The sequence below is a fragment of the Mastomys coucha genome, unplaced genomic scaffold, assembly GCF_008632895.1.
Source record: "Mastomys coucha isolate ucsf_1 unplaced genomic scaffold, UCSF_Mcou_1 pScaffold4, whole genome shotgun sequence".
NCBI classification, from domain to species: Eukaryota; Metazoa; Chordata; class Mammalia; order Rodentia; family Muridae; genus Mastomys; species Mastomys coucha.
Window position 1 is genome coordinate 43,948,303 of NW_022196910.1, and position 11,606 is coordinate 43,959,908.

Consider the following 11,606-nt stretch of genomic DNA (forward strand, 5'->3'; position numbering starts at 1 on the left):
GAGGCAGGGGTGAGAGGACGTGGGTGCCCACAGAGGCAGGGGTGAGAGGTCGTGGGTGCCCACAGAGGTAGGGGTGAGAGGACGTGGGTGCCCACAGAGGCAGGGGTGAGAGGACACATGTACCCACTGGTCTCTTGTGAGGCTCCCTGCCTCTGAGGCCTTAGCAAAAGTGGCAGCTGCTACCACAAAAGCACAGAACTTGGACATTTTGCTCTAATCCCCAAAGCAGAAACCATGGATGGGTCTCTTGGGAAAGGAGTACCCATGTTCTTGGTGAGCCGAGTACCTGCCAATGAATCATGTCCCTGCATCACTGATACCTTCCAATAACCAATCAAAGGCCTGGCCAATGCAGTGCTCACCAGCAGCAAAGGAAAAGCCACTGAACAAAGACTTTGACAAAGACTATATGCCTTATGCTGCCTAGGAACTTGATATTGACTCTGGTTTCCACAATCAGTCCGCTAATGTTCTTCTTGAATTGTGGCTCAGAACCCAACACAGGGACCATATAAATTAATAGGCAAAATCTGGGTGACAAAGAAAATAATTGGTAACAGTAAAAGGTTGATAGATACACAGTGGCCAAAGATTAATTAAAATCAAATGTGCAAGCATAGTGTTTCTGGCTGCATTTGCGTGTGCTGCCCCATCTTGTATGATGTCATTGTATCCTTAGTTCTGAACACGTGTACATGTTGTAGTATGCACCCCATCACATCACACAAGGCCAATGATGGCTACCTGAAACGTGGTTCACATCCCAAACTATTGTGTGTGATGAGTTGCAGCGTTTCTACCATCTGTACAAACTCTTTCGTTCTTCAGGAAGATAAAAATTTGATGACAGAAAATACCTTTTAATAATTTCCTATCATAATTACTTGGCATGTAAGGATCAAACAAGTTAGTTATCTTTGGAATGGATTGTGTTTGAATATTTGCTTTTTAAACTTGCTGTTTGAGTTTCAACTAGAGTTTCAATTCAAAACAATCATTAAAAGAATTTTGGCTTAGGGTTTGGATAGGGTTGCCAACAGTTTCTCAAATGGCTTTAAATATACCTTTCATAGTTTTATACTATATATGTGAGTCAATGTTCTCAGAATTAACAATAACAAAACCAAAAACATCTATCAACTCTGGAAAACATTGAAGTTATTCCATGTCTTACAGTATCAAATATTGAGCTGAGATTTAATTATTTATGTGAAAATTAATAAGCACACCCATGTTGGTAATGTACAGATTTATTTCTCTTTAGTAAAATGGTGAGATTATATTTAAACCAAGGAATTGTTGTTCAAATGTTTTGTGTACCTTTCATACACACACACACACACACACACCTTCCCAGGGTCATGGGCTGTGAGGATAAAATGTTCAAAAAGCCAGAGGCTAAAGGCTAGGTGGATAAAGTTACACTGATTTACTGCAGATAACAATAACTGCCTTGGTGAAAGAGGAAGATGTTTACAATGTTTCCTACTTCTCTGCCATAAAACCTCAAAGTAGAGGCCTTGCAGCCAGACAGGAGCGGAGCATCAACTGAGGTGCAGAGCAGCTGTATCAGAGAGAGAAGGACCAATCAAGCTGAACTGCACTGTCCTGAACTGAGGCAAGCTCAGACTAAAAATTCATTCTAGTCACTAGACAAAGGCAACTCTTCTTGTGACATCACAATGACATGAAGCCAACTGAACTTGCTTTGCCAACTCTCTTCTGTCATATATGCTTGGAACATTCAGGAAAGGAGGAGTTAATAGATGTTAATCCCTAACTTTACTGCTTTGAGGTAATCTAGGAGAACAACTTTTTTTTTATAACAAGTTATACATATTTACCCATAAATAAATAAATGATTTTCTGTCCCAATGAGCTGAATAGTCAATCAGAAGAATTTGAGGGTGGTGGTGGCGGCGGCGGCGGTGGTGCCCGCCTTTAATCCCAGCACTTGGGAGGCAGAGGCAGGTGGATTTCTGAGTTCAGGGCCAGGCTGGTCTACAGAGTGAGTTCCAGGACAGCCAAGGTTATACAGTGAAATCCTGTCTCGAAAAACCATAAAAAATAAAAAAATAAAAAATAAAAAGAAGAATAATTTGAATTATCATCTCGACAATGTTGTTTTTGTTTTTGTTCTTTGGGGTTTTTTGTTTGTTTGTTTGTTTGTTTTTTTTAGAAAAAGTGAATGTCAGCTAAGTATTCAAAATAAATGTGCCTCTGTGCTTTTGAGTTGACTCCATCTGTGTTCTCCTTTTTTCCAGGTCAATGGAACACAAACAGGCTGTTGAAATAGACTGCTGTGTCTCTGTGTGTGTGTGTGTGTGTGTGTGTGTATGGTCTGTGACTGCAGGCTCTAGAGCACCAGCACAAGTAGAGGTCAGATGGTTCTCTCCTGCCATCTTGTGGGTCCCAGGCATGTAACTCAGGTCAGCTCAGGGACGCTTCTACACACTAAACCTAACAGAAACATGTTTTAAAAGCCTCTTCTGATGAGAGAGAAAGAGAGAACGCTCACCTTTTAAAAGTTCACCAACTCAGATGCACGGAGATAGGAAGATCTTTTACTAAAACACACACTTTGTGTGTAACAGTTTCCTGCCTCAGACAGAATATGACACACTCTCCAGAAGATAATCGAGGGAAGGCTAGCTCAGGACCAAGGCCTAGAGATACTCAAAGGAGGGCTAGCTCAGGACCAAGGCCTGGAGATAATCAAGAGAAGGCTAGCTCAGGACCAAGGCCTCAAAGCTTTCCTTTTGTTTTCTAAGTGCACATAGACTCAGGCTCAGCTGTGACATGTCAATGAAATTAACTTCTTTTGCCACCTAATATGCACAGCTCCCCAAACCCTTAGACTCCTTAGGCTTGGCATCAAGAAAAGCTTTTCTTCCTGTAGCCTCCCCAGGAAAACTGCTGCAGAGAGAAGCTTTATTGTATTTGCACTTGGAAGATGCCAAAAAAGACTCTCAAAGGCACTGACTGGTATTTCTCACTTCATGGTGCATTTATTAATTGAAAATTGGACTCTTAGTCAGAACCTGATAACATGGCTCTCAGCATAGATGTTAGGAGTAGACACCAGTCACCAATTTAATGTGCCCACTCAAGAATTCTGTGGTATCACACATTTCCTGTAGAACTAGATGTTAGTTACTTTCCAGCATTTCCTTTTTACCTTCTAGTTTATTCTTATTCTGGGAGTGATGCACACATGGACATCAGAGGACAACTTGTTGAGTTCAGTTTTCTCCTACCATGCAGGTCCCAGGGATCAAACTCAGGTCAACAAACTTAACAGAGAGCAAGCATCCTTACCTACTCAGCCATCTGGCCAGTACCCCATTCCCCACCCCCTGCTTTTTCTTCTAACTGGGCCTGTGATCCTAGGAAAAGCTCCTCTCCCTCCAACATTTAGTGGGTAAATTATAATGAGTTGTAATTACAAGCCGGGGTTCTTGAAAGTCAGGAGCCTTTGTCCCAATGATTCTTTATTTAAGATACAAAATATGAGGGACAAGGCAGATACTTTCTCAATGACTCAGCTGATTTGATCAGGGCTGGCACCTAAGCCCAAATACTTGGATTCAGTCCTAAAATACATCACTTGCCTCCACTTCTGACACCAAGTCCCCAAGTCCATCCCAAGGCACTGCTAAGACCACTTACAGTTTTTCATAACGACTATTTAACAAGCTATGCCAAGGAACACTTTGGTATGGCTGCCACTTCAGAGCAGGAGAGCACTGGTCCACAGGCATGCCGCTGTGTCCCTCTCTGTCGTGGTCCTGCACTTCGATGCTCTGAGTCCTAGTTGTCACTGCGAAAACAAACAGGTAGGTTAGATTACTCTTACCAGGCTGATCCTCTACAACTCACAGAGAACTCCTGGAGCTAGGGAGCAGGTTGTATGTGACACAGAATGACTAAGGGAGCCACTGAGTGCTGGAGATGAGAGGAGCACTGCTGACCTGGATCCATACCCTCTAGTAAGGATGTGTTGGTGTCAGTGAGCTCTAAGAAAGGTGACTGGACACTGTGGCATCATAGCTTCTCAGTACTTCCTGCATATCTGGTCCTAATGAAGTTTAGGGCCAGCTCTAGGAGGGTAGTTACCCAGGTTCAGTCAGGACTCAGCTTTACGAACTTGCTTACATCCAGGTTGGCCACATGGCCTGATCCAGTGCAAACACAGCAGGACTCAGCACTTCAGGTAATGAAGTGACCAAAGCTTTCTCTTTCCCCTGTGGTTTGAACCTATGAGATACATTCTCACGAGGACTGGGCAGCACTTGGGAACAGGAGAGAAAGCCCATCTGGGGAGCATGTCCACACTGAGCAGGTGGAATAGCAATGCTGACCTCTGGTTCTGATCTCATTTTTTTTTCTTTTTGGTTTTTTTCAAGACAGGGTTTCTCTGTGTAGCCCTGGCTGTCCTGGAACTCACTCTGTAGACCAGGCTGGCCTCGAACTCAGAAATCCGCCTGCCTCTGCCTCCCAAGTACTGGGATTAAAGGCGTGTGTCACCACCGCTCATATATCATATGAGCCAACAGATCCAATTGGTTCTCAGTTTTACTAATTTCAGTCAATCTCCCAATTTGGTAACACATCTTTGTGGCACCAAGAGTCTGTGGTTCCCAAAGATGTCAAAGATGCACACTGGAGAAAAATGTAGACTCTTCAAACCCGTGCTAGAATAACTCGGTATCTGCTTGTAGAGGAATGAAACTAGATCCTTATTTCTTGCCCCCTACACAAATCAGCTCCAGTGGATCAAAGAACCTTCTGTGCTACAATTGCTAGAGGGAAAACACAAGCCTAGATACGGACTTTCTGGCTAGGACTCCAGTAGCTCAGAAAAGGTCAGCAGTCAACAGTGGGACCTCATGGAGTGAAAAGGTTTCTGAATAGCAAAGGAAGCAACTTGAGTGAAGAGAGAGCTCACGTAATGGAAGAAAATCTTTGCTAGAGATACATCTGACCTGTAGCAGGAACAGAGAGGCCACTTCTATGTAAATGCTGAGGGCCTCAAAGTCACAAAAGCATCTCCTGCAGGAGGACCTAAGTGAGGACTGCCTGAGAGACCAAGAGTTGCTGGCGCACACAATGCCAGCCAATCGGGAACTGCCTTTTAGAAGGGATGCTTTCTTGGGACCAATGAGGTGCAGGTGTAGGATATGAAAGGAGCTTGCAGCAGTGCTCAGGGAACTTGCTGGGGTGTTTCTCACCTGCTTCTAGAATCTGTGTCAGTGACTCTATGTCATCTCACCTCCAACCCCCAAGGGCAGGTAGAGTCAGGTGGTGAGTAGTCCAGGGCACAGGCAACACTGACTGAGAGCTAATATCCGGTACATTCACATGGAACCCAAGAAACCAAACAAGACAACTAACAACTCAACTCAAGAATTGCTCTAAGAAACTGAACAGAGAAACTGCAAAAGAAGAAATACAAATGGCCAAGAACATATTTTTAAAATGTTTGTTTGGATCAGCAGTTAAGAGCACTGACTGCTCTTCCTAAGGTCCTGAGTTCAATTCCCAGCAACCACATGGTGGCTCACAACCATCTGTAATGGGATCCGATGCCCTCTTCTGGTGTGTCTGAAGAGAGCAATGGTGGTGTGCCCATATGCATAAAATAAATAAATCTTTTAAAAATACAATTAAAAATGTTTGTTTGATTATAAGTGCTTTGCTTGAATTTATGTGTGTGTGTCATGTGTGCTCCTTGTGTACATGGAGGTCAGAAGAGGGCATCAGATTCCCTGGAACTGGAGTTACAGATGGTTGTGAGGCATATGTGTGTCCGGGACCTCTATAAGAGCAACATGTGCCCTTAACTTCTAAGCCAACTCTCCAAGTAAGTGTTTTTAAACATATTCAGCATCCTTAGCCATCAGGGAAATGAAAATTGTAAGTACTTTGCTCTCCCATCTCACCCCAGTTAGAATGGCTCTTATCAAGAGAGAACACATGACAATGGACCCTGGAAAGTGTGTAGAGAAGGAGACACTTATTCTCTGTTGGTGAGCACGTCCACTGGTGCAGCAAGCATGGAAACCAGCCTGGAGTCTCAGAAAACTAAAAAGGGAATACAGTCTGATCCAACAGAACCATCCCTAGGCATGTTCTCAAAGGGTTCTACATCCTGCCACAGAGACACTTGTTCATCTCTGCTTATTTCTCAGCTGGATCACAATAGCCAGGAGGGGAAAATCAGCCTGGGTGTTCATCCACTGGGATATGGATAATAAAATTGTGATTTGTAATATAATTTTATCCAGTTGTAAAGAAAAAAGAAAATAGGTGAAATAGGAAAATTTGTATATACATGTATATATATATATATTGAGTTATCCTAGATCCAGAAAGACAAATATCACAAGTTTGTTTTCATACAAAGAGTATATTTTCTAATTTATACGTGTGTTTGCATTTGTGTGCATTTATGTGTGTTGCAGGGGATATAGAACCGACAAAACTAGAAATGGAGGTATGAGAGAAAGAAAAAGAAGCTAGTAGACCACACATAATACAAACAAAGCAGGAGACATATGCTGGGAGGTGCAAGGGTTAGGGGGTGGGGCAGAGAGGTGAAAGAAAGGGGTGAGAGCCAATCAAAACTAAGAATGTGTAAAAAGGCTACAAAGAAGTCTGATTCGTAGCTAATTTTCAAAGCTCTGAACAGGTGGCTGGAGAGATAGCTTGGTGGCTGAGTGGGAACTCAGCACTCATGTCAGGCAGCTCTTAACCATCTGTAATCCAGTTCCAGGGCATCCGATGCTGTCTGTCTTATTGCCTGTGCGCACCCGCACTCAGAAGTACAACCCACACAGAGATGCACACATGCACACACCTATGAACACTTAAAAATGAGAAGAAATATATAAACAGTTTGGACAGAGGTAACTTGTACAAATACATACAGTCATGTATTATTAAATGGAAAATCTTAGTGCCAAGGACGGGCTACTTCCCTGTACTATTGGCCAAGGGGACCCCGAGACCTCCAAAACAATGCTGGTAATAGCACCTGCTATTGGTTTCCCAGCAAAAGGAGCTGCTAAGACCTCTTGCTAAAGAGACCCCATACTCTGGTCACGGGACTTAGAGAAATCAACCAGAACCAAGTTGGAAACTTCCTTGCTGCTGGCTAGCCCTCAGGGTGCCATAAGAGAGCACGCTGACTGTAGGGGAAGAATTGACAGCAAGGGTCTTGGTCAGGGAAGCCTGAAAGCAGTTCTACCAATCAGCCAGGCAGGATGCACCCCTCAGCAATGGGGGCAAGCCTGTTATGGGAGTGAACAGCCATTTTCTGCTTGAATTTGAGGTCTGTTCCATGGGAGGGAATCCATCCCTAGTATTATAAACCTAGGCAGAATGTTTATTGTAGGTCCTAGTAAGGAAGGCTGCTACTGTTATTTTTGCTAGAGATGATATGTCCATCAAATTGTCTTTTACATCATCATGTTTATGTCCATTGGCTGGTGCTGTCAACTCTGGCCAAAAGTGTTTCTTTCTCTAGTGGTCAGTGGTAAGTGCAGAGACACATACATAGTCATGGGGACAAGAGTAAGTGACCCTTGCCTGCTTAGCCATAAGTGGGATATCTATGTCATCTCCTCCAAGGCTCAGAGGACATTGCAGAAGTGGAGAGAGAAAGAACTCTAAGGCCAGGGGATGGGATAGAATATTGTAAAGCCTTGTGTTCTGGGCATGACATGACCATTGCTCTCTTGAGCTCATAGCAACTGCGATTATCTGCACAAGACTGGGCCCATCAGTATCCTGCCATGGAATGGGATGCAGCTCACAAAAATGTATATGGTTGAGAGTGGTTGATAGGAGAGGGTGGGACAATTTCTTCAGTGGTATAGCCATTGATACAATGCCCATGTCTTGTAAGCAATGCAAATGAAAATCATTGGGTCATCAAAAATAAGGATGTAAAAGCAAAATGAGACTGGCTTGTAAGAAGGGGATGGGGATGGGGGTAGGGGATGGACATCTTGCCTGACATCAGCAATGAGAGAGACAGCGGTCTTTGGTAAGACCATGGTATGGGCCATTTGTAGTCATACAGAAGCATGACATTACTATGGAATGTGCTGCCTTGGCTATAGCTTGGGGAACATGAGAGAAAAGGTTTGTATTTTCTTTTACCTGACCAATTTTCATTCTCTTACACTTCCATAAAACAGAGTTGCTTCAAGTCACTCTGTATCCCAGATGTCACAGGAAGTGTACTTTCTTAGGATATCAGCATTAAATGTCTCCTAACAAATGTATGAGTTTTGGTTGTTAGACTTCTCATCTGAGAACACAAACAGGGTGTGGTGGTTTGTATACGCTTGGCCCAGGGAGTAGCACTATTGGGAGGTGTAGCCTTGTTGTTAGAAGAAGTGTGTCACAGGGCGGGTGGGCTTTGAGATCCTCCTCCTAGCTGTCTGGAAGAGAGTCTTCTTCCTGGTTGCCTGCAGATCAAGCTCCTCCAGCTCCATGGTTGCCTGCAGATCAAGCTCCTCCAGCTCCATGGTTGCCTGAAGATCAAGCTCCTTCAGCACCGTGGCTGCTGACTGCCTGCAGATCAAGCTCCTCCATGGCTGCCTGCAGATCAAGCTCCTCCAGTACCGTGGCTGCCTACAGATCAAGCTCCTCCATTGCCGTGGCTGCCTGCACACTGTCATGCTTCCTGCCTTGATGATGATGGACTGAACCTCTGAAACTGTAAGCCAGCTTCAATGAAATATTTGCCTTTATAAGAAATGCTTTGGTCAAGATGTCTCTCCACAGCAATGAGAACCTTAACTAAGACACAAGGTGATGTTGGAACTCCTCATGACAACCGCATACCCCCAAATGCCATGTAGTGTTAAAGCCAGAAAGCAATCCCACCAACATTTCTCTATCCATCCAAGCCTGCCCTGGGCTTTATACTGCACCTCTACTCCTAAAGGAAAGACACCAGGAAAATGGTACCACTCTCCAAGCTTCAGTTTCCTCATCTGCCAAGTGGAAATAGCATTTGTTTCCTCCCTGGGAGCACCATCAGCTTCCTCTTACGTTGCACACCACCAAGGAAATGAAACACAGCCTCCAGGGAGACCAAATGCAGCCTAAGATAGGGGTCTTCAGCCGCGTTTCTCTGGGTAAGAAATAGCACGGACTGGGACTGAGGCTGTGATTCTCAAACTCCTGGGCATCCAGACACTATTGGGAACCTTGGATAGTTGAGAACAGGGACCCACAGGTTAAGCATTTAAACATAACCGCCTGTGGTATTGTTAATGTCTGCTATTCCAGAGAAGCCTCAGGAAATACTGATCTTGCAGTGACTGTGTCTGCTGTGCTGACTGGGAGCCAACTAACTTGGCCTTCTGTTTGCTCACAGGTGGCAACAGGGTCAGTGTACCCAGATGTAGCCAAAGGACAGCTCTGACCCTTCAGCTCTACTCCTTCCAGCCCTCATGGGGAGAGAGTAAGCCAGGAATTCAGTGCCAGTGACACTGGAGTTATCATTGAAGACAAAGGCATTTTCTGTCCTTCCACATCAAAATGGTAAAGGTAACCATCCTGGTGGCGAAGCTGGGGTGGTTTAGTCCCAGCTTCCCAGGGAGCTGCTAAGTGAGTGGCTGCTGAGGTCCTGGAGACCACAGCACACTCTGAAGTTCCAGGCACAGACCCAAGGTCGATGCTGGGGGTCCATTCTCCTTTCTTCTAATAACCAGCCTTTGGTACCTTTTGCACCCTGAGAACTGCCCCAGAGTTGGCTTTCCAGCAGCTCCTGAAATCAGCCCCAAGGCAAGAAGCCAGTTGCTCAAAGTCCTTTGAAGTCTATTTAATGTGAAGCACACACATTTGTTCCTTACTTCTTTGTAAGTAGATCTACTGTATTACTACTGTGTCAGCTCAAGCAACAGGATCAGCCTTCCAGAACACACACACACACACACACACACACACACACACACACACACACGCACACGCACGCACGCACGCACGCACGCACGCACATGTACACGCACACACACACATACATACACACACACGCACGCACATGTACACGCACACACACATACATACACACACACACACACACACACACACATGCTCCTTCCAATAACCACCACTGTCCTGCAGTCTGACAGCATAGAGATACTTATAGAGATGGAATGAGAGAGATGAGATGAGGGTGTTGCCCAGGGTTTAGAGGGCTTACCTGGCATGAACAAGATGCCAGGCTCCAACCCCAGTACCAGTACCAGAAAGAAGGAAGTGAGGCAGGAAAGAGGGAGAGGCAGAAAGGGGAGGAGGCAGCAGGAGAGATATACTATAATATAGTAATAGAGGTGTTGGCATCTTTTACCTGCCGTTATGCTTATGAGTTTTTTTGATTATTGCTACATTATCATTACCCACTATTGCTGCAAATGGCACTCCTACATTTGTTTTCATTACTTTGTCAAGCTTGGTTGTATAACCTGCCTTTGACAACCATTTGCGTCAGGAGGAATGCAGTGTCAGACGTTCTGAGCCTTGTGTCTCTTGGCAGGTGTGTTTACTTTCCTGTTAGGTCTAGTCCTAGGTGTTATCAGTCACAGGCTGATAGGATGCATCTGAAGATGTGCCACCAAATGCTTCTGGAGTGCTTATGAGATGGAGGTTCTAAGTCTCTTTAACAAGTGTTGACACTGGGATTCAGAGACCTCACATAATCCACTTGGTATCACAGCTGTAAAGAGGAAAACCTAGGTGCAAACTTCCCTCTTCCCTTCATGTAATCTAAAGATCCCTAGAGAAAACCTAACACACCAAGGGCAGATTACCCAATTCTACTCGAAAAAGTCTGAATGCCTTTTGCAATACCTTGTATACCTTGCTTTAAAACACTCTCAGAGGTGAGTGAAGCAGAAATTGTGATTCTTGCTTGACCAAGGGAAGACATGCTTAGAGAGTCCCCAGCTGCTAAAGAGATGAACTGGACACATCTCCACTCTATACAACATGTTCAGTTATTACATCTCTCACTGTCATCCTGTCTCTAGGGCTGAAAAACCCTTTCATATTTGATGTTCAAAATACAGAAGTGTCAAGGCAGAAGAGATAGTTTAGTGGCTTAAGAATACTAGCTACTCTTGCAAAGGATCTGATCTTAGTTTCCAGCACCCACAAGGTAGCTTAAAGTCACCTATAACTCCAGGTCCAGGGCATCCAACATCCTCCTGTGACCTCCAAAGACATCAGACACACGCGTGGCATGCATACACACGTGCAGGCAAAACACTCCGTACATATAAAAGTGTGTGTGTGTGTGTGTGTGTGTGTGTGTGTGTTTTAAAGGGTCCCAGGGAAGACACAAAGCCTCTCTCTTTTCTTTTTTTTTTTTTGAAAAGTTAAAAATTCCTTAATTTTTTATTCCTGGTACCACTACCACAATTTACAGGGCAATATACCTGATATAATGAAAAGAAAAAGACAAAGCTCCAACAGATAAAAGCCTCAGGAGTGTACATCTAATTGACACTACATTGCATCAATCAATAGCTGCACTCTTTGCAAACTGTGGCTATGACAGTCCTGAACAAGAAGGGTTCCTGCTTAAG

At 44.4% G+C, this 11,606-nt stretch overlaps 1 protein-coding gene across 1 annotated transcript in view; it reads right to left on the bottom strand.

Annotated features, from left to right (window-relative positions):
- Myrfl (myelin regulatory factor like) overlaps nt 1-11,606 on the bottom strand; it is an 89,202-nt gene that overhangs the window by 61,644 nt on the left and 15,952 nt on the right. Inside the window, exon 5 of the mRNA XM_031350380.1 lies at nt 3,670-3,820. Coding sequence (XP_031206240.1) covers nt 3,670-3,820 — 151 coding nt within the window. The remainder of the gene's footprint in view (nt 1-3,669; nt 3,821-11,606) is intronic.